This window comes from Falco biarmicus, chromosome 1 (assembly GCF_023638135.1).
Source record: "Falco biarmicus isolate bFalBia1 chromosome 1, bFalBia1.pri, whole genome shotgun sequence".
NCBI lineage: Eukaryota > Metazoa > Chordata > Aves > Falconiformes > Falconidae > Falco > Falco biarmicus.
Window position 1 is genome coordinate 22,520,019 of NC_079288.1, and position 21,381 is coordinate 22,541,399.

The following is a 21,381-nucleotide window of genomic DNA, read 5'->3' on the forward strand; positions in this document are numbered from 1 at the left end:
CCTGTGCGACGACCCGGGTGTAGAGCCCTGCTGCCCGCAGGAGCCGCGTGTAACCATTTGTTAACTGTATTGAAGGTGTGTCCTTTATGAAGAAAGTGTTCCAAATTAAAAAAAGCTGCTGAAGTGCGTGCGCTTCTCTGGTCTTTCTGCTCTGCCTTCTGCCGCAGGCCATAGGCATGCCCTGGCCCCCACCGTCACCCCAGGGAGTGTGCTGCGGGTAGCAATTCCCACCCTGCCGAGCTAGCTGTGAGTATTCCACGAGAATGTACATCACGTAGTACGGCTGCTGCATACTCTCCTTCCCGCAAAGCACACGGCGGGTAAAGGAGTCTTATCAAAAGTATTTTATTTCCCAGTCCCTCTTTACAAAATAAGAAGTAAAAGGTGTATTGTTCCACATACAAATGTTCAATATACAAGGGGAAATACCGGGGAAGATTAAAGCTCGTCCAGCCTTCTGGTGCAGGTTTCTCAGGGGGGGGCACGTTAGAAGTTCACGTGGCTCCTGATGTCATTGATCTGCTTTACCATTTCCCTTATGTGTTCTCCCCTTCAAGAAAAATAAATCCAAGTCAAAATGTCGCTCAAAACTGATCAGGAAGGAAAAGACTTGATGGGGTAGAAGCGGAGGCCGGGAGCACCACACCACTGCGGGTTGGTTTATTAATTACAGGCTGGACAGGGCCCGCCAAGGGAGCCTGGGGCAAAAAGCAGCCTTAACCCAACCCACTTTGGTGGCAGCGCGAGATGTCAGCGCTGCTGTCCGGACTGGGACCTTTGTTAGGCTCCAGCAGGTGGTCGGTCAGCCCCGCAGGCAGCAGTGTTTAAATCACTCCCCCGGCTGATTAGCGTGGCCCAGGTACACGCCAGGGCCTGCGTGCCACAGAGGAGCCCAGGCTTTAACTTACTCTTCCTTCAGGACAGTCTGGATGCACTTGCTCTGGTAGGCACTGAGGGTGATGCTGGGCTTGCGGGGGCTGGTGCCCTTCTCCATCTTTTTCTGCTGGTATTCCTTTTTCATCTTAACCTGCAGGTGACAGACAGAAAGCCAACCCCGGTTAGTGTCGGTGCTGCCTGCCAAAGTGACAGCTGGGCGTGTCGTGCTGCAGCGACTTCTCTCCGGTTACAATCAGCTTGCTTGTGCGCTCTTCCTCCCACAAAGAGGAGAGAAGGTTACTGCTAGGCTGAGGAAGATGCACAGGCTTTCTCAGGGTTTAGGCCAGGTCGCAGAGGTTCTGTCTGTATTGCTAACGAGGATCAGAAGTTATTGTAGTGTGCTGTGGCTGACTGAACAGAAGCACACCGCTGCGTTCTGTCAGCACTGCTGCGTGAGCGAGGTGGTGCCGATTCCTTGCCCCCCGGGGAAGGCGTTACCCACCTGTCTGATGGCGTTGCTCAGGTGCTGCAGCTGGTCATGGATGGTCTGCAGCTCCTTCTTCATATCTTTTTCACTGTCCGACAGAACAGGAAGCTGAGAGTGGAAACTCCGAAGTACTTTCTTCATCCTTGATGCACAAAGCAAGAAACGTTGCCCAATTAACTTACCTATCAGAGCAGCTGTGCTAAGACACCAACAGCCCTGCGCTTCTGTTGCTCTTCCTAAGCCTCAGGGGCTCAAGCCCCTGCTCTCCCCTCTCGGCTCGTCCCACACGGCCTTCCTGCCCAGCAGGCTGACTGCGCCTGCGCCTCAAGGTCACCACTGAGCCCAAACAAAGGGAATGCAGAAGCCAGGTCTTCTCACAAACCAGCGCAGCACCTGCTGCCCACTGTTGTGCCGCACCTGCAAACATCCATTGAACAGCAAGTGATCTGTGACAGAACAGCGCGTGGGTTGCACTCACCTGTTCATAATGTCTTCTTGCTTCTCTTTAGCTTCCTCATACTTGTCAGCCAAGCGCTCGGCCATTTCCCGCAAGCTTTTCCTTTATGCAAGTGAAAAATGTTTATGTACTTTAGATTTACGTGCAAGGCAAGTCTGGATGGGGAACAGGACAAGGAGCCTGAGAAAGCAAGCTGGAGGATGGAGCGAAGCTACATGCTCAATTACAGCTGGAAATGCATTGGCTTGCTTCACGCAGGACCCTGTATAAAGCACTTTTTGCACAAAGGTGCATCATTCCTGATGCCTGATTTGATAAAAGCAGACAGTTTATACTCACCGTTCCTCTCGACAGTAATTCAGATCTTCCAGTTGCTTCTTTTTCTGTCCCCACAGCAGCTTCACTCTTTAAATAAGTAAATACATAAAATCAAAGCACCCACAACAGCAATACAGCTAAATCAGGATTTATGCCATAGAAAATATGACAAAAGTGACTAATACTCCAGGGAGTGTGAAGAACTAAAGACACTGAAAAACGGGCAGTGGTGAGAACACACTCTTCCGTTTTGTCCTAACTTTATATTGTAAGTAAATACAATTTGCAGCAGCAGAGACTTAATGCATTTTTCCTTTGTCAGGATTATTGCTGAGGTCAAAGGATTTCCTGCCACCCACAGGTACAGGCAGACTAGCAACAGCAAGACACAAGTACATTATGTATGTGTGTAGGGTTTTTTTCTTATTTCCCCGATGAGCCACTATAGAGATGACTTACTATGCTCACCCCTGCTTTCCCTAGTAGCTCAGCTTTCAGTTCTGGTATCGCATTAGTCTCTTCCATGAGTACGTTTCACTCATGTACAAGGGTTAGTCCAGCAGAGGAGGTTTGGTGCTGGGCTTCGTGCTGTGGATTCCCAGAGACACGGCTCAGCACCCATGTACGAGGGATCTGCATTACCTTTGCTGAATTTCCTCTTTTGCCAGATCTTGTTTCAGTATGTATTCCTCTCTGAACACCTGCGTGGCTCTGCTAAGAAGCTGAAGGCATTCTTCAGGGGGAGGAGCAGCATCTTTATCAGCAGACCTTCAGAACACGAGAGAGGGCTTTGCAATCTCACTCTAACATGTTCCTTTGAAAGGTTAAACAACTTCACAGTATTTATGGTAAGGGCTTAGGCGGGCTCAGTTACGGAAGTGAGGGACTGTAGTTAAATCCCTTCACTACAAATCATTTTCCTTACAGGAGCACATCCCAAGGGATCTTGAGATACTCAGAAACCCAGAGAACAAGTGATGAGCAACCCCATCAGCTGAGGTCAGGGCTGCTTTGTGCAGGGACTGTGGCAAGGTGACCCCCTCCCCACCCAGCCTGCATTGTTACTGCATGCGATGCCATCCGTGTACGGACAGGGAGGCACAGGGCAGCTGCAGTTGTGCCCCCGTTATTGCTATGTCCAAGCTAACACACACTATTCCTGAGAGGCTTCCCTCAGGATTTACTTACTTCAGAAGCAAGGGATTGGCAGAACTGCGCTGCAGGATGCTTCGGATATGCTTCTCGAATGAATGCTGTGACTCAGCCAGGATCCGGAGAGGGGAAACGGCAACATCTTTGTCGTCTCTGGTACACAGCAGAGGAGGGGACGCAGGATGGACTGTACTTCTACCGAAGAACATCAAATTGGAGAACACATTAAATTTTTCTGGCTTAAACTATGTCAGAGTCTAAATGGTAGTTGGTAGTTAAAAGTGAGGAACTCATCCGCTGTGGGGTTATATTACAGCGGTAAGTCGGAAGTGTTTTAAGAGAAACCATTCCAATTGTGTGGTAAACCAGCTCTGAACAAAGCTGGTGGAGCTCACATCCCAATGTCTTTCTGTTTGGCCACAGCTGAAACTAGCGAGAATCATAAATACCCTTTCACCTAAGGAGGAGAAAGTTCCCTAACAAGGCAAGCAAGCGCCTGAACAGCAGAACAACCGGCTCTTCAAAGCAGCTTGCTAGGTCACTGTCCACCTATGTCATGTCAGATAATAATGGGGTTTAAACAAGCTGTGAGGAAACTTGTAAGAACACTGCAGAAATGGTTTAAAAATAAAAGGACTATAAGAGAACCTGACATTAATAGTAGCTCTGCTGAAGGCACCTGTCATACTTTAAACTGTTCTCAGCAATACACAAACTGAAAATGGTGCCCTCCCCTCAATATGTTCACTTAATTGTGCAAATGCTAGTCTCTCACCTTTCCCACCACCCCCCCCCCAAAAAAAAAGTAAAGGTTGCTTTGGAAATGCTGCTAAAATCCCATGACTTTAAAGCACTTTAAGAACCCACTTTTTTCCCTCCCCTTTCACGCAAATGTAACCTTGGTGCCCATTAAGAACCGCTGTACTACTGTCTGTAAACAAGCTTCAGATTTTCATGTTCCTCATTACAGAAATGAGGAAAAAACCCCAATGACACCATCAAGAATGATGCAGCTCTTGTCCCCAGTACTCATTAGGAGTGATTAGGTTAATTGTATTCACTACAAACACCTTATCAGTAGATAAATAACCACTATAATAACACTGAAGGGCTCAGCCAGGGAGTGTTCAGAAGGCAAACTTCATTCTGTCATAAGAGGTGCCAAAGTCTGGGATGAAGGAATTACTAAGAATAGTAATAAAAAAAAGATCTCCTCAGATCCTTCTCCTGCAACAGTCACAGATTTCAAACCAATTAAGACCCGCGTACAAGAGAGGCCTTGTAATACACTCATAGGTGTTTGTGATGCAGATCATCGTGGGCCCCAGGATGTCCGAAACAATCCAAAATCCTCTAATTGGAGCAGGTTGCCTGAAGGGAAGAAAACGCAAGAATTCCACAGTCAAAAAAGTTCTTTGGTCCTGAAGTTGTCAAGTTCACTCTTCTGGAAAAGCTCTAGCCATGGGCCTAAGCCAGACACCTTTTGCTCAGCCAAGACTCCCTCAAGAGGGAGTCCTGCAAATTAATTTTCCTCATCCCACACAATCTGACTGGCAGTCAGAGGCACCAGTGCAGAGTCACCCACCCGGAGATGGGGAGCACTGGCACCACTTCACCGTGAAACAACAAACTGCTGTGACCCGGGAAGCATTACCCACTCCTAGTGCGAGGCACAGACCTCCTCAGGAGGGGACATGGTTACTGCCTGTACCACCCTCTCGGTCCCCACGCCCTCTCCCCAGGTAGCCACTACCGCCACTGGGGAGGCACTCCCTGTGCTGACCTAGGGAGCACTTGAGATTAGAGCACTTAACTCCTAAAGATTTTTTTCTGCATTTTCTTAGTGTATTTAACACACAGCAGTCTATAGATATGATTAGGCCTTACAAAAGTGAGAAAATAAAGCAGATGATATATTATGTAGCCCAACAAATGATGCCTCTTAGGCCTGACTACACTCAAAAAAGATCAGATGTTCTTTTGAGGCACTGTTTGATCCTCAACACAAGGATAAAAGAAACACGTCAGCATTGAAGCCTCTTAGCCAAAGCAAGCCTCAGAGGTGCCCAGGGTCACCTAAAAGGCAGTAAAAATTTCTGTAGTTTTGATAGATGATTTTCAGACAGGAATTTAAGCTCACCTTGCTAACTGTGCATAAAGAACCCTGATGCACAAATCGCTTATTTGTATTATCTGAATTCTGTTGAGCCGACTTCATTATTTTTAATGGCAAGAATGCAGCAAAAGAGGGCAAGTCCTAAGTATTTTCCACAACAACTCACTGATTTGGAAGCAATGGAAAGGGTTTGGTTTTTACCTGCATGGCAATGGTTTTGTACAAAGAATATGTTCAACAAAGCACTTCTGTTCTGCTCCCAGCTCTTGTAAACTGTCTTTGTCTTCTTCATCTGCGAAGAGATTTGTTGAAATGCATCAGATCCACTTTGCAGGGTAAGGGATTCTCAGTACTACCCGCATCCACCAGCTTGTTAATAGCAAAAATGTAGGTGTTCAGGTAATACGCTCCTCCCATAACATGCAACAGGCTCCCCACTCACCTGAACCAAGGAATTTGTGTAGTTTATTGATCCATGTCAACCCCACGCTATGAACACCAGCTTCATGCGTGCAGTGGTATCTAGATGGACATTTGGGATCTGAAATTTAAACAGCAAATGTCAGAGAAGGCACTGAACTGAGAAAAACTCAACCCTCAGACCTGCGTTGCTGAATACATGTACCAACTTACTGCCCAGTCAGCGTTAACATCTCGTTGCATGTACTAACTCGTCCCCATCCGAAACCTGAGCTAGATGTATTAGCCACGTTACTAGAGTTCTGTATAAAATTAAATCATGCTTGAAATACCCGATGAATTGTTTTGAACTATCCCTAATCACACCACATCTGTATCAATCCATCAGATTCCAAAGGGAAGACCAGTTAAAGCCAGCAGGCGAGCATTCTGACAAGACCCAAACGCTTTGTCCTACCCGACCTCCTGCCCCACAATTACATCCGACAGACTAATAAGCAGATACCAGCTCTTCCCTCAGGATCGCCAGCCCCACAACACTTGCTTACAACTTCTGCTTTATAATCCACCACTGAGAGAATTTAGTATTATGTGACCGTATGTGACCTGCCCTTGAGTAAACACCAAAGCACCTCCCAGCCTTGCTCCTTCCACAACTTTATTGAAGGCATTAAGCAAATCCTTATTCTAGTACCACCATCTGCCTGACGACAGCGATAATCGGTGAATAGCTTGATCCTAAACGCATGCAATAAAGCAAGTAAAAGCCAACAACCTGAAGGACAACCCTACCTCGATGCAATTTGATTGGGCAAGAGAAATCAGACTCCAAAGGCTCTTCTTCATCTCCTGATGCCAGTTTTAGTGCAAGTTCTAGCTCAACGCATTCAAACACATACAGGGAAGGAATCAGATCAGATCTTGGGTCCCATGACTTTTCTGACTGTAAAGAACATTGAATTCATCTTTAAATGTGAGACCATTTAAATAAAAATGCCAACATCTGCATCAAGAAAGAGTTATATAATACAGGTAAGGTATTAATTGTCAGGGAAAGTAGTTCAAGTCCCTTCATTTTTTACTTAAAAAAATTTATCTCAGGAACAGGGTTTCTTCTTAGAAGATCCTCTTTAAAATAGCTCTTAGTAAGTTTGATCAAAATGTGATCTACCATCAGGATACACAGAAGTGGAATTTAAAATAAAAGCATCAGAGGGTCACAGGGACTGGCTGGAATAGGAGGAAAGCTTGCTACCTCATTATAGAAGAATGCAGCTTTGGAACTTGGTGTTCACCTCCAGGCATCTTGCAGCCAGAAACTCTGACTAAAGAAACAAAAATGCATACAGAAAAAAAATGAGACAAGGTACCTGCTCATCATCCTCTTCTCCATCCAGTACAACACAGTGATAAAGCATTCCCGACTCAGTGGCGATCACCAGGATGTTTGGAACACAAGGGAGGCAAAGGACAGCACAGGCATCGTAGCCATAGTTATCTTCTGCAGCAGGGTGCATGGGCAGAGGGCCGAGCAGCTTCCCAAGATTCCCAATGCTGGAATAAAGACGACACGTTCACAACACAAGTTGTGGAAGGAGAGTTCCCCATGGTTGCCTGCAGGAGTTTGCTGCGCAATAACTACAAAATCAGGATGCTTTAAAAAAAACCAACCAAACAAAAACTCCCAGAAACCCCAAGCCACCCAATGGTTTGGAGTTCTGTCTAATTTTCATTAAACAGCAGCAACCCAGACTGCAAACTAAAAGTCTGAACTACACCTACTTGATGGAGATCTCAGAGAAGAAATCGGAGCTCAGTGATAATGTTTTATGCTTTGAAAGCAACCAAGCTACCAATTGGAAAAAATTCAAGAAGAAACATTTTCATACAAGAACACAAAGTACTCATGGGAAGCTCAACTTAATTATCTTTATCACTTAATTGGTTTCTTGCTTATTAAAGCACTTTACAAGCAGCATTTTGTGGCATGGCATTTCTCTGGGTAGAACTTTTGAAGGACTGAGCCCGTTTCACTGCCTACAGACAGGTCTGCTTGAATGCTGCATCGTTTCTCATGCAAACAGTACTGTTTCTAATCTAAATACCACACATTTTAATATTCAGTTACATTAGCTCTAACTTGTAAGTTTTCCCGCATCTTCTCAGTTTTCTGAAGTCATTTCTTCTCATGTCATGTTTATATTCTTGATCCATATTCTTGACTTTTCACTACAGAACATGCCTGCGAACCTTCTACAATCTTAAAATACTTCTTTTTCTAAGATGCCACTGGTCCATTCAGCCTCATCCAAAGCTAAAGATGTCTGTGCTGCGGACTGAAGGCCCCAAAATACACTTAACAGCCCTAGACCCACTGATCTTTTAACAGTCTGGCATCCTCATTTCAGATTTCTGATGGGAAATAATGGACAGTGGATTTTCCGAAGTGGAAAGTGCACCCTTAACATCTGGATGACAAAGGATGACACACTGTTCTTGGATTTCAATCTGTTAGCACTGCCACAAAGAGACAGAACAGGCTGCAATATAATAAAACTCAGCCAGGCACCCGCTGCAGACAGTGTCTCAGCCAAACTGAGAGATGGCTCTCCGACCCTAACATTGTACAAACATACAAGCACCCCACGAAACCTGATGATGAATGCAATCCCACCTCTGAAGCAGGCTGATGTAGGTGAGGAATGTCTCTCCATTTTCATACAAAATGTAAAGCGGATAGGCCAACACTTCTTCGCTCCCTCGCTGCCCAAGTATGTTCTTTGGGACCGGCACCAGCGGGCCAAAGTCAAACGCCACTGCGGTCTCTCCCAGTGACGCTGTATAGGCTCTCCTGGGGACAAGTCAGAACAAGACCTGAAGTCAGCAGTGATTGCGAGGACACAAGCATTTAGGTCCATCAGTACATGCTGACAAATTACTGCTAAACACCTCTCCATCAGTCCTTTGACGCATCCTCTTTTCAGCAGCAAAAGCATGCAAGTAACATCCTTCTTACAGTACCTCGTTTCTGCAACACAACCACCAGCCAGCCCAGTTTCACAGGATAAAAAGATGAGGGCGTGCTGGTATTTGCTGTGTAGTACATCAGCCTGTGACTCAACTAGTAGACCCTCAAGTTTTTCCTTGCTGACTAGGCCAAGAGCAAAATAAAAAGATGATCTATTTTCTATATTCCTCACTCAAAAAGGCCTTCTTATCCCCACCTTAACGACTACTCTGACAAACACTCGACTATACAGTTTGTTACTGCTTTCTTTTGGAAGGATGGGAAAAAAGAAAATAAAAAGTGCAGTTACTGTGCTAGGAAGAAGTCCTCACACTGAAGAGGTCCACGAAAAAAAATCACATCAGATCTTCAGGCAGATTTATCGCTTATTCATTAAAAGCACAGCTAAGAATAGAGCTTATTCTGCCAAGACATTTCAAAATACAAGAAGCCACACAAACCCTTTTTTGATTGTAAGGGTCTCCTCCTCAGTGTCTGAAAGAGCGATCACTTTGATGGGTGTCTGAGGCACCTTCAGACTGTAAAACCTACAGGAAAGAAACACCGGCAATGTTCATTCAGCTGGCAGTGTTGCACATGTCCCTGCCAGCGCAGGAACATCAGTTGGTATCTGTCTAAAATTTCTCACATCCTATTTTTTATTAGTAGTCCTGGTAAGAATGGTAGCACACAAACTAGCAAAAAATTAGACTGGCTATGACAAAAAATTACTTAGATAATCAACTACAAACAGGGCTTACCTTATAGTGTTATCTGAAGTCAAGAGCACAATATGGGGCTCTAACGTCTCACAGGGATACCAGGCAGCATGCTTTAAAGTCAGAGATGTCGAGCTAGTGAAGAACCTTTCCGCAATAGGAACAGTACTGAAAAACAGAGCAGAAATAGGCGCCGTTAACAAGAAACACAGAAGTCGCTTCAAAAGGGAAGTGGAGGCAAGGAGAGCTAGAAACCCAGCTGAAAGGTTTCAAAGCCATTAGCTGTATTATTCTTAAAAGCTGAAGGGGCAGCTTTAATTTGAAGCCTTTTGTTATTTCCCTCTGGGCACATGCTTTTAGCTGCTACAGCCAAAAGACCCCAGAAAGGGTAGAGACTACACAGAGGAACACACCTTGCTCCTCAGCAACTGCAACAGGTTTAGAAGGTCATTTATTTGCATCAGCTGGCAATCGGCAAGCCCCTGAGCCAAAATAACTTTGTGATCGCCCCTCCAGCCCCAACACAACCGAGCCCTTCCATATCTGCCTGGCCCCCGGGGGGGCAGGCCGCACAGGGATGTGGCTAACTGCCTGAGGTCTCACCCACCTACAGTTCACCGTGGATTTCCCACCTTCAAACTCTGAATTCTTCCCCCAGCGTTTAGGCAGCTCCAGCACCATGAGCCCCTTCGTGCCGATGAGCGCCACATGATGCTGCGTGGGGCTTAAAAGCGTCTGATAAACCTCAAAAAGGGGCGGGTTTATGCAGATAAGGGTCTGAAAATACAAACGTTAGTTAAGCACAAGCCACCCAAAGCGCCCACAGAAGCGCGGCGCACCTCCCGTTCCAGCCGGCCGCTTACACAGGGGCTGCGGCCCCCTCAGCCCCGCTCCCGCCGTAACGGGGCCCCTCCATCAGCCCTCACAGCCGGCCCCCTCAGCCCCGTTCCCGCCATAACGTCCCTCCCTCAGCCCAGTCCCGCCGTAACGGGGCCCCCCTAAGCCCCCCTCCCGCCGTAACGGCCCCTCAGCCCCTCACAGCCGGCCCCTCGCGGCTCCCCAACTCCCATCTCCCCTCAGCCCCACCTGGTAACGGCTGAGCCCCGCGGGGTCGGGCCCGCCGAGCCGGCGGAGGCCGATGGTGTGGAGAGCGCTGTGCTCGCCGTCCCAGAGGAAGAGGTCTCCGTCGAGGCCGAAGAGGAGGTTGCGGATGAGGGGTGGCCGGGCGCCGGGGGCGGCCGCGCGCTCGCGGAGGCGGCTCAGCACCGCGTGCTGCGGAAGGGCCGCGCGCCACTGCTCCGCCGGGCCCCACTCGGCCGCCATCGCCCGCCGCCGCGCGCCCCCGGCCGCACCGCCCCATGGGCGGGGGCGCGCTCCCGCCGCGCGCCGGACTACATTTCCCGGCGTGCCCCGCGGCAGAGGCGCTGCGGCTGCCGGCCCACCATGGAGGCGCCGCGCCGGCGGTACCGCGGGGGCCCGGCCGTGCCGCCCTGGAAGGAGACCTACCGCCGGGTGAGTAGGGCTGGCGGGGCGGGGGGGCTCTGCCCGCACCCGGGGACCGCCCGGCGTGCCGGAGCGGGGGGCTCTGCCCGCTCCCGGCCTCGGTGCCGCCGGGCGGGTGAGGCGACCCCTCTGTGAGGGCCGCGGCCGCCTCCCGGCCGGGAGCTGTCACCCCCAGTCACCCTAACGGGCTCCCTGTGCTCTGCTCCCCCCCCAAGCGCTGCATGGAGAGGCTGAGGAGCAGCCGGGCGAAGCTGCTGGACCGGTACCGGCGGGCCGGGGAGGGAGCGGGCGGACACGGCCCGGGCGCGCTGCTGGTGCAGGAGGTGATGGCGCAGGAGTGGCAGAGCCTGCCGGCCTTCGGGGGAGGGGAGCTGCTGGTGCAGGTCAGTGCACACGGGGGGCATCGGCGTGCGCTGTGCCTAACGCAGGCACGGCAAAGGCATCTCCCGGCAGCTGCGACCGCGCTCTCGCTGCCTGGAGTCGGGGTTTCCCGCTGCCACAACTGGAGCGGGGTGCTGTGCCGTGCCGTGGGAGGGCTCGCCTTCGGGCTCACGGGTAGGCAGCGTCCTCGTTTTCTTCATAGGTTGCAGAGGGTGGGTTCCTCACCTGGAGTTTTTAAAGCTGGTCTCTTGCTTTCCACTCCTGAGAACGGGAGTAAAATTTCAGTGTTTTAAAAAAGCAAGTTCTGGGACAGGCTGTGTTCTGATCTGTGGTGGCTTTGCACAGGTGATTATAGCACAGATCGCTTTCCACAGCACGTGGGTTTCCAGATACGGAGCTTTACCAGGCAGAATAATAAGCAGAGTGAATTTACATTACAGTGACAGCTTAGTCAGGTGCTGGAAGTTAAGTGAGAAAGTAGCCGGAATGGGAGAGTCACTGACCGATGCACCTTTCAGATGCTAGAGGACCCCGATGAGCTAGCGGTACTGGAAGAGATCCAGCAAGAGCTGATTTTGCAAGGTAATGGCTCTACACTTTTTCTGACTCCTATTTGATTTGTCATATTCCTGACTCCCTAGTAATCCAAACCAGCTGAGGCTGCCTTCCTTGGTTCTTGTATACCAAGTGATACAGGGGAAGAGCTGCCTCAGAAATTCTCTGTGGCTTTTCATGCATCAAGACCCTCTCTGACAGTTTAAGTGGCATTTTAAGGTCTGTGAGAAGCTAGTAAGAGGAGACTAGAGGAACAGGACTGAGGTGTTCGGGAGCCATAGGAACCCATATAAATCAACTCAGAATGTTTCTAAATTGTTGGGTGGAAGGTAGACTCACCTGCTGGACATGGGCTAAAGATCGAGCCGTAGGAAGAACTGGATTAGCAGGAATGGGTTTCTCAAGTGTAGAAATCTGATCCAAAGAAAGAAAACTTGTTAGAAACTAGTGGCTGCCCCCGTCTCCCTCTGCCTGGCAGCTATAGATGTGCTGCTTTAAGTTCATAAGAAATGCCTAAGGGTGTTTTCTTGTGTCGCTGCAGAACAGTTGGCTATAAAAGAGTATGAGCAAAGCCTGCAGTTTGATGAAGAATGTCTCAATGCAATGCTTGATGGCTTGGATGCCAGTGACAAGGTCATCTGCCCTGTGTGCAGGAGGTAAGAAAGTCCTTGGTGTTGGCATGAGGTTCTGTGCTCCCCTACAGCAGTTTGGGCTTAGAAACAGGCAAAAACGGTGGGCAAAGAGAGGCTGCTGTTAGTGGCAATTCCCACAAAGTAAAAAAAGTGAGCAATGATCTCCTGAATCTAACAGGTTTTTTGCTAACTGGTTGTTGTGACGATGCCCATTGTATGCTCTTCCTAGGAATAACCTGACCGTGAGCGATCACTTGGTTTCTTGCCAGTGTGGGTTATACATCACCACACAGGTAAGCTGTGCTGTGAGTAACATGTTAAATGTGACCACTTTTGTCAGCCGCTGCAAAGAGGCAGCTTTAAGCTATAGCCAGCAACTTAAGATCTTTTAACCCATTTTTCCTCAGGGTATGACCGAAGAGAAGCTTCGGGTGCTTCTAGAAAACACACTAACAGAGCACAGTCACAGGTGCTTTCACAACCCAGAGTTTGCTGTTACCAGTGGAATGGAGGAAGGAGCCAGTCTTCTCATGAGCTGTCCGGTGAGTCGAAATGTCACATTCCTGGAAAGGATCTCTGCTTGGATCCACTTCTCCGTTACATATGCAGAAACCACGAGTCTGTTGATCCCAGGGGTTTGCACTGCTGTTTTTCAACAAACTTCCTTGGAAGTGGCTTTACTTTTGGCCACCAGTAACCATAAAAACCTGCTGGATTAGGGAATCTTCCAAGGGGCTGTCAAATTTAGTACCTTATCTTTCTCACACCTTAACCAGCAACTTCCAAGTCTTGTGTGGAGTATCTGTTCTGATAAGTGGTTCACAAAAGTTTTTTAAAAATTACTTGCGTTTAAGCCTCACCTGTACCTCCTAGAAAACACACACCATCCCTTTGGCTCCAGCTACAACTGTCACCTTCTTAGCTTTGTTGCTTACGTAAAATCACTGTGAGGGCAGTGTTAGGAGCAAAGCGCTTCAAATAATTTTGAACACGAGTAATTAATTTTATGCATTACTATAGCTTCTCTGTTCCACTTACCTTTGTAAAGGTGTGTGACTCCTGGACGATTCTCCTGTAAGCCGATTCAGCTGCTGCTGCTTTTTTATTGGAGGGACTTCAAGACTAAAACCCCACCCAGAGCTGCTAATATTTTTATGTATATACTTGTAACTGCTGTGTCAAAAATACTCGGAAAGGCAGTAGTAATGCCTTGACCTGCACTTTTCATGGCACAGTATGTTTTGAAATAAATATACTTGGTTTGTTTCAGCCTTCATGTTGTCTTTAACAATGCATCAGTGATCTCACAGCTCGCCTTGGACTGGAATAGCTCTCCCCTGGAGGAAACTCCAGGCCAGCACACACCATGGCTGCAGCAACAGCTCTGTGAGCAGCTGTACTGACACCAGCTCAAGCATAAATGCTAGTGTTATTTTTACAGCAGCTCTCTGGCAGCAATGGAACAGCAGGAAGAAGAGAAACCACCAGTTTTCAGTGATATGTTGAACAGATTTTATTCTTCACATTCATTAATTGTACAAAACCCACCAGGCAGGGTGAGGCAATTCCAAACCAGGATGTCAGAGATCTTGATCGGGGCTGCAACATAAATACAAACCCCCATATACAAGTGAGAATCCTCATTCTTCTGTTCTCCAAAGTTACTCACTCTCTGTGTCTGCTGTAAAGATATATTTGGGTATTGCTGGCTGGAGCAGCGCTGTGGAATATGCACACTTGAAGATAAGTTTCCTAGCCTAACCTACTGACATTTGACAAAGCTTTTAAGGTCTTCAAGGAATTTAATGTACTCCTGGTGCTCCAGTGCAGTGCTGAGCTCTATTAACTCATCAGCAAAGGTGTTGTCCACTCCTCGATCAGCCAGGAAATCCATTAAGTGATCATACAGAGCCTGCAAGCAACGAACAGGAAACTTCCTTAGCAGAGTGCACCTGGATAGGGGGTGCTTTTAAAGTGTCCCATTGCAGCTGGCATGTCTTTCTCCCAGGAAGATCAGGCCCACCTCCCCCAGGAGAGCAGGCAGCTCCCCATCCCCTTCTCGGCAGGCCTGGCCTCAGGTCTAACAGGAGGGAAGGGGCCACGGAACAGGCCATCCAAACTCAATCACAGGAACCCAAACCCAACATTACAAACCAGTTGCACCCTGGAGATATCAACTGACAGCAAGAGCCCACAGGTAAAGTCTGTTAAAGGTTACACATGCCAAGCTCTGCCTGTCCCTTCTGGATAAAGCTATGGCCTTGGGGGTGAGCTGGTTTAAGTGCCTGGAAAGGTATCTGATGTAAATATTTGAAAGACTAAGTCTTTTACAAGCATCAGCTTCTTTTCTTTTTAATCCTACTTAACTGTTGTAACTCCTCCACATGTTAATGCTTGTGGGTTCCCCCCTTGCTCCTCAGGAGAACAGAGTCATTATCACTGTTTAGTACAGTAATGGTAAGTAATACCAGTCATGCCCTTCTTGAGGGTTTTTTTGAGTTTTCTGCTTGTGGGTTTTTTTTTCAGTCTTCTGTAATCTGAGTAGATCACTGAGTAGATCACAAAGCAGATCACAAATCATACACATTTTTAGTTCATTTTCTGTCTCAAGTCAAGTGAGGGAGAGAAAAATAAAAGCAGCATGGGGTGTTCTAAAGCACACTAACCAACTTTAACATGAATGCGTCCCAAAGAGACATACACTCTAGGAGTAAAGTTTTAACCATATGATACACAGCCTCCAACTAAGAGCTACGCTTCTGAAAGCCTGGTATCGAGAACTTCTAAGCAGATGCCAGATTCTTGGACATACTAGTTCTTAGTGTCAAAACTATTAAAAAATACCTGGAAAACCCAGAAAACAAAGGCATCTACACATGGCATCTGGTAAACTACATTGTTAAACACAGAGATCAAAAGATGTTTGAGCAAGTGTCAAAACACCTACAGAGTGTAATATAGCTGCTAGGAAATCAACCTGTAAAGCCTGGAACAGAACAAGTTTCAACATGTCCGTTTCTGACTGTCAGTCACATCACCAGCATTGCACGATAGTGGGGACCACCTACTAACCCTCAGTTTGCAGCAGAACCGCTATGTCACGACAAGCCAGGGCAGAGTGGGAGAATCCCCTATCTCAGACATCCAGGACAGGGCTTGTAACTTGGGAGCAAACAGCCACCCAGGCGAGATGAGCTGAAGGGCCCCCTGCAGCCCCCAGCCCTATTAGCAGCGCTTACCCAGTCAAGGGAATCTGTATTGAGAGTGTAGTTGGTGTCCTTCCAATCCGCTTCCCCAGTGGGCTGGAAACTGACCTCCCGAATTGTGAAAATATCACTTTCCTCCTCTCCTTCATGGCCAACCTGAAACATGAAATGAGATGCAAGTCGTACAATTAGCTCTCATCACCGGGCACCTTCAACAACCTCAACCCAAAGCTAGGAATATTACACTGCAAGCAAAACCACAAGACCAGTACTAAAGCAGAGGTGCCTCTGCTCTCGACATGTGCCTGTGAAGGCAAGCACAGACATGCAGGAGAATGCAGGAAATCCTCCAAGGGGTCAGTCCCCTGGCTTGTGCTACCAGAAGCAATCCAACGTAAATCAGCAGCTTGATTTTCACAAAAATGTAAAAACCTCTTGAGTTATCCTGGATCTGTCTTCACACATCTGTCTAACCTTTGTCAGCTAGGACAGGCTGTGTAAATGATCTGTTAAGGTTTACAAAATAAACTGAAAATCAGCATGAACCAAAGCCCTCAACTTTACCCTCTCCCCCCTTTTTTTTAATCCCTACTTCTCTTTGTGACAACTCACAACAACGAGATCTGCAAGTTACTGGCACACTAAACCAAATCTATCTTGTTTTGGCCATTCTGGCAAAGTTTAGCCATGCCTCCCTTCTCTAATATAATTCAAAAAACAGGCCAGTAAGTAGCTGAACAGAAACACCAGGTCAGGATGTGAGGAATGCAATGGAACATCTGCCTGAAGAGTGTTCTTGCAAACACAAAGCCTTTCTTTAGTGTTACAAAAAAAAAACAACCAAAAAAAGAGTGGTGAGAAAAGACTGCTTTTCTGCAGATTCAGACAAGCAGCACAATTATACTACAGCCAAGCAGGAAATGTGCAGCAAGTCACAGCCGAGTTGCTGTGGCTGCCACATGACCAGTTTAATACCCACCTCGTCTTCGGGAAAATGGCAGTCAAGAACAAGGGTCTGTTTTGTATCATCTTTTATTACTTCCACGACAAAGTTTGGAGTTGATGTAAGATCAGGCTAAATAAGAGAACAGTTGCATCAGCATTAGAATCTGAACAGGAGCCAAAGCAATCACAGCCCAGCTCAGCAACACAGCCCATCCAGCGCAGGTTGTTCCCCATTACCCTCTTTCTGGAGTCTCTGACCTGGCCAGGACAACCCCAACTTCCCTCAGCCTCGCCTGCAGCCCTTCAGCCCCTTCTCCACAGCTAAGCACATGTCTAAAATAGCAGGTGGGAGCACCTGCCATTCCCCGACAACCCAGAGAGCTTGCAGCTCACCAGGACGGGGCCCTCAAAGCGACAGGAACTGGTAAGAGACTCTTGATTGTTCTGACAGCAGGAGCAGCTCCTGCCTGCCCTCCTTCACGGAGGAAACTAGGCAGGGCACAGAGGCTGCCACACGCATGTATGTGTGCACAAGTCAGGTGCACTGCACCTTCTCGGTGGACAGAGCCACATCTGGGAGGGGAAGCAACATACGACTGTCCCCAGCATCATCCCACCCAGCTGAGTGCGATGCACTGGAATAAATGGTGCCCTTCAGGAAGCGCAAGGTTTACTGCTACAAACTACACACGGTGCAGCTGCACTCCTGACTCATTCGGCATCTGTACCCCTGCAGATGAAGCCATCTACCTCAAATTATATTGCTCATTTACAGTTTTTACCAGTATTTTTACTAACAGAGTTTTATTAAACAGGAGTGAGACACTTCTGTCCAACAAAACCACACAAGTAACGTCAGGTGAATAGCTTTGTGTTTCATTGACGTTGCCTACCCCAGCACTATGAGTTACACTAAGTAAAAGCCACAGTATATTTAATGCAGGGGGTTGCAAAGGCAAAAAAAGATCAAGGAATACTAGAATGGTTTGGGCTGGAAGGGATCTTATAGATCTTCTCATTTCAACCCTCCTGCCACAGGCACGGACCCCTTCCACCAGCCCAGGCTGCTCCCAGCCCCATCCAGCCTGGCCTTGGGCACTGCCACGGATGGGGCACCCACAGCTGCTCTGGGCAGCCTGGGCCAGCACCTCACCACCCTCACAGTAAAGAATTTCCTCCTAATATCTAATCTAAATGTGCCCTCTTTCAGCTTAAAGCCATTCCCCTCTTGTCCTAACACTGCATGCCCTTGTAAAAAGTCCCTCTCCAGCTTTCCTGAAGGCCCCTATAGGTACTGGAAGGCCACTGTAAGGTCTCAAGAGTTGCTTTCATTTCTCCTCGTAGAACCCTCTCACCCTGCTCTGCCTTTCTGCTGCAAAGAGGAAAGTCACAGCCACTACCCAGAAAAAAATCTCCATTTTGTGACTTAATGCTCCCAAAGATCAAGTGAGAGGTGAAAAAAACCCTGAACACTTAAGGCTTCCTTCTGCGTGTCCATCAAGACCGAGTTACCTCCTGCTGATCAGGTTTCTGCTCTTCTTGTGTTTCATCATCAAGCGAGGGTGGAATGCTATTGTTGATGTTGAACGTGACCGTTACCCTTCAAAAGAAACAGTTACTTTGAACACCCTCAAAAAACAGCCTTTAGAATTTCTTCTATTTGAAGGTTTTGTGGAGGAACAGCGTTGCTGGTGTTGAACTCACACACCGTGACCAAAACTAGGTATTGCAGTTAGAGGCCGAGACACACACCTGAACGGAGCTGGCTTCCTCCAACTGCTCTCACAAACCAGCCTTTTTCAGGTTTTAGTGGCCTGAACTGTTATTTCTCATGCAGGAAGACTACACAAAACTTTGTAACACACAAGACAGTAGCAAGCTTGTATTTTAAAAAAAAAAAAAAAAAAAAAAAAAAAAAGCTACAAAAAGTCTGAAAGAAACTTTTGACCCAGGGTGGTAAAACAAGGAGCCTCTGCAACACCTGGTTTGCACAGCCCGGACAGGCAGCGAGAAAGTGTGAGCACAAGCAGCAATATGGCTACGGCTGGGGGGGCACCAAAGCCGGGGGGTTACTGCAGAGGCAGGGGGGGGCCCACCAAGGCTGGGGAGGGGGAGCCCAGGCTGAGATGGGGGTGGAAGGTCACCAAGGCTGAGGGGGGATCCCAGGCCAGGGGAGGGGGCCGCCGAGACCAGGGGAGGCCCAGGCCCAGGCCGGAGGGGGCAGGGGGAGGGCCAGGCCCAGGCCCAGGGAGGCCAGGCCCAGGCTGGGGGAGGGGAGGCCCAGGCCGGGGAGCGGGGGGCCGCCGAGGCGAGCCCTTCCCGGGCCCACACTTACTTCTCCCCGGCGACCTTCCGCACCAGCTTGGCCTCGGTACCGTGCACCTCCAGCTCCCAGCCGCCGGACACCTTGGGCAGCGACTTGTGCTTCTGGATCTTCTTCTCCTCCTTGATCTCGTCCGTCAGGAACTGCGCGAAGGCTTTGTCGCCTGGCGGGAAACGGCCGGTGAGGGCAGGCGCCCCCCCCCTCCCCCGCCCTGCACGTGCCCGCCTGGCGCCCCCTCACGGCGCCCCCGCTCCCCTCAGCCCCGGCCCGCCGCCCCCCGCTCACCCTCGGTGTGGAGGCCGCCGCAGCCGCAGGAGACGCCGCCGGCCGAGCCCCGCCGCGGGCGGAGCAGCGCCGTCCGCCACCCGCCGCCGCCCAGCTGCCAGAGGGAGCGCACCGGGGGCGGCGTGGCGCCGGGCGGCGGCAGGAGGGTGCGGGGAGAGGAGGAGGAGGAGAAGGAGGAGAAGAGGCGGCCGGGCGGCGGGCGCAGGGCGGCGGCGGCGCGCAGGGCCCGGGCGAGCAGCATGGTGCGGCGGGGCAGGGCGGCGCGGTGGGGCGGGGCGGGCGGAGGACACCGGCCCCGGAACCACCCGCCCTACTTCCGGGTCCGGCGGCCCCCGCGGCGGGGAGCGGGGCGCGGGTTCGAGTCCCGGCTGCTGTTTTACAATGAGAAACGAGATGGGCAGGAGTTGGGGGGGGGGGGGGGGCAGGGACGCCGCACATCGCCCCGATGGTCGGGCACCACCCCAGAAGTTCGTTCAGAAAAAACATTTTTATTCTCTTTTCCTCTTTAGCAATAGATAATTGAGAAGGCAGATTAACTAAGCCGAACTGCTACCCTGCCATAAAGCGCTCCCTCAGGCTAAAAGCTGGCGCCATTGCGCTCTATTGAATGGAAGCAGGGAAGGCCCATTGCAGCTCACCGCCAGGCTGTAGCAGGAGAGCAGCGACGGCACCCCCCGCACCGGAGGCATCCCCCCACTCCCTGCACCAGAGGACCAGGATTTCTACTCCCAGCCCCACACTGGTGTTTGAGCCCGGCACACACAACCCCAGGGTCCATTCCGCACCCGAAGCGCAGACTCAGCCACCCACCTTCCCATCTTACCTTTACCCCCCTGCCCCCGCACGCTGACACCCCCACTGCCCACCCTGGAGACACCCCCACAAGAACTGAAAAGGCTGGGACTTGGACCCGAGAATCCTGCCACCCGCACTGCCTTTTTGTCTTGCAAAATGCTGCTCAAGACCTTGGATTTTTGCCGTAACTTTTTTTATTTTGGGAAAAATATACAAATCAGTTCTAAATAAACACCCATCCCCCTCCCTTAAACAGTTACAAGATGTGCTTATACTCTATTTTCCCCTACAGACTCTGTAAAGAAACAGATACAATGCTTTGATAATTCCCTGCAATTCGTGAGCATTGCATACTCTTGAAATACCAATCTAAAACTGCAGCTGTTCATAACATACCGAAGCAGCAAGTTTTGCCTATGCCCCACTCAGGTTTTTTTTCCCTCCTCCTTTTCTTCAAGCCACCAAAGGACAATATTGCAAAGGGACAAAACAAAGGGATGTGTGTCTGCTTCCACAGCACCCTCGCAGACATTCAGCATCACCCTTCCTAGGAACAGGCTGAGAGATGAAGCCACTCCAGGTATGCTGGGTATCTACTTACGTTCTTTGGGAAACAGCAATTTGCAGATCAGCACAAGTGACATTCCCGTTTAAAAAAATAATAATAAAGAAACAAAACCAAACCAAAGAGGTATTTGCTCCAGTTCTGTTTTCAAAGATAAACCCAAGGTAAACCAATACTGGAGCTCAAAGAAAAGACACAGTACACAATGTGTTGTGTAACTGTGACGCGTGTGACCAGAAAGGACAAATTATTACACAGCAAATGCTGCTTGTCCGCACAGATCACAAGCAAAGGGCACCAGCTTTCCCCATCGGGCAATTGGAGTAAGGGCTTGCCAACACCCAATGACTGCAACCCTGAGCAGCCCTAATTAGTGTGTTACACGCTGCTTTTTTTTTTTTTAATTGCTATTTGAAGGGATACAAGGACTAAACACCACCATCCTATCACAGCCCACGTCAACTGTCCCCACTGTCTTATAGAATGGCACTGCACGATGAGCACAGCAGCTTCCCCTCCCACCCTTGCAGACAGCTAACCTGCTTTAGTTAAACTCACCCGAAAATCTATATAAATTACTACCCTATGTCAACAGACGCTGTTGAAACTGGAAGTCACCTCTGCCAGAGAGGTTATTTT

General features: G+C 49.2%; 3 protein-coding genes across 4 annotated transcripts; 1 reads left to right on the forward strand and 2 right to left on the reverse strand.

Annotated features, from left to right (window-relative positions):
• Positions 1 to 329: 329 nt before the first annotated feature.
• On the reverse strand, positions 330 to 10,908 carry NUP88 (nucleoporin 88). Its single transcript, XM_056329997.1, has 17 exons — positions 10,639 to 10,908; positions 10,160 to 10,329; positions 9,595 to 9,720; positions 9,295 to 9,381; positions 8,501 to 8,677; positions 7,197 to 7,380; positions 6,619 to 6,769; positions 5,849 to 5,947; positions 5,608 to 5,698; positions 4,560 to 4,661; positions 3,327 to 3,485; positions 2,781 to 2,906; positions 2,160 to 2,225; positions 1,842 to 1,922; positions 1,379 to 1,505; positions 909 to 1,027; positions 330 to 550 (listed from the first exon to the last, which is right to left on the reverse strand). The coding sequence occupies exons 1-17, from the start codon at positions 10,873 to 10,875 to the stop codon at positions 487 to 489; spliced, it is 2,166 nt and encodes a 721-aa protein (XP_056185972.1). The 5' UTR covers positions 10,876 to 10,908; the 3' UTR covers positions 330 to 486.
• Positions 10,909 to 10,932: 24 nt separating this feature from the next.
• RPAIN (RPA interacting protein) lies at positions 10,933 to 13,899 on the forward strand. The gene is made up of 7 exons (XM_056330060.1): positions 10,933 to 11,064; positions 11,271 to 11,438; positions 11,955 to 12,018; positions 12,533 to 12,647; positions 12,853 to 12,916; positions 13,031 to 13,165; positions 13,672 to 13,899. Exons 1-7 carry the CDS (start codon positions 10,996 to 10,998, stop codon positions 13,699 to 13,701), a joined length of 645 nt encoding a protein of 214 aa, XP_056186035.1. The 5' UTR covers positions 10,933 to 10,995; the 3' UTR covers positions 13,702 to 13,899.
• Positions 13,900 to 14,121: 222 nt separating this feature from the next.
• C1QBP (complement C1q binding protein) lies at positions 14,122 to 20,869 on the reverse strand. 2 transcript variants are annotated; one of them, XM_056330046.1, is made up of 6 exons: positions 20,779 to 20,869; positions 19,110 to 19,260; positions 18,287 to 18,374; positions 16,809 to 16,904; positions 15,863 to 15,985; positions 14,122 to 14,535 (listed from the first exon to the last, which is right to left on the reverse strand). In XM_056330046.1, exons 1-6 carry the CDS (start codon positions 20,819 to 20,821, stop codon positions 14,386 to 14,388), a joined length of 651 nt encoding a protein of 216 aa, XP_056186021.1. In that variant the 5' UTR covers positions 20,822 to 20,869; the 3' UTR covers positions 14,122 to 14,385. The 2 variants fall into 2 exon arrangements, with proteins under 2 accessions (XP_056186021.1, XP_056186015.1); XM_056330040.1 differs by lacking the exon at positions 20,779 to 20,869 and adding an exon at positions 19,383 to 19,662.
• Between the last annotated feature and the right edge of the window lie 512 nt (positions 20,870 to 21,381).

What these genes read in the sequence shown, in the direction of transcription:
- NUP88 (XM_056329997.1), bottom strand. Translation starts at nt 10,875, where the DNA reads ATGGCGGCCGAGTGGGGCCCGGCGGAGCAGTGGCGCGCGGCCCTTCCG. An exon ending in TACATCAGCCTGCTTCAGAG is followed by an intron (nt 7,381 to 8,500) that starts GTGGGATTGCAT and finishes TCTTTATTCCAG; the next exon opens with CATTGGGAATCTTGGGAAGC. An exon ending in AATTACTGTCGAGAGGAACG is followed by an intron (nt 1,923 to 2,159) that starts GTGAGTATAAAC and finishes ACTTGCATAAAG; the next exon opens with GAAAAGCTTGCGGGAAATGG.
- RPAIN (XM_056330060.1), top strand. Translation starts at nt 10,996, where the DNA reads ATGGAGGCGCCGCGCCGGCGGTACCGCGGGGGCCCGGCCGTGCCGCCC. An exon ending in ATCTGCCCTGTGTGCAGGAG is followed by an intron (nt 12,648 to 12,852) that starts GTAAGAAAGTCC and finishes TGCTCTTCCTAG; the next exon opens with GAATAACCTGACCGTGAGCG. An exon ending in GGTTATACATCACCACACAG is followed by an intron (nt 12,917 to 13,030) that starts GTAAGCTGTGCT and finishes ATTTTTCCTCAG; the next exon opens with GGTATGACCGAAGAGAAGCT.
- C1QBP (XM_056330040.1), bottom strand. Translation starts at nt 19,623, where the DNA reads ATGCTGCTCGCCCGGGCCCTGCGCGCCGCCGCCGCCCTGCGCCCGCCG. An exon ending in CGGAAGGTCGCCGGGGAGAA is followed by an intron (nt 18,375 to 19,109) that starts GTAAGTGTGGGC and finishes TTTCTTTTGAAG; the next exon opens with GGTAACGGTCACGTTCAACA. An exon ending in ATACAGATTCCCTTGACTGG is followed by an intron (nt 14,536 to 15,862) that starts GTAAGCGCTGCT and finishes CGTTGCTTGCAG; the next exon opens with GCTCTGTATGATCACTTAAT.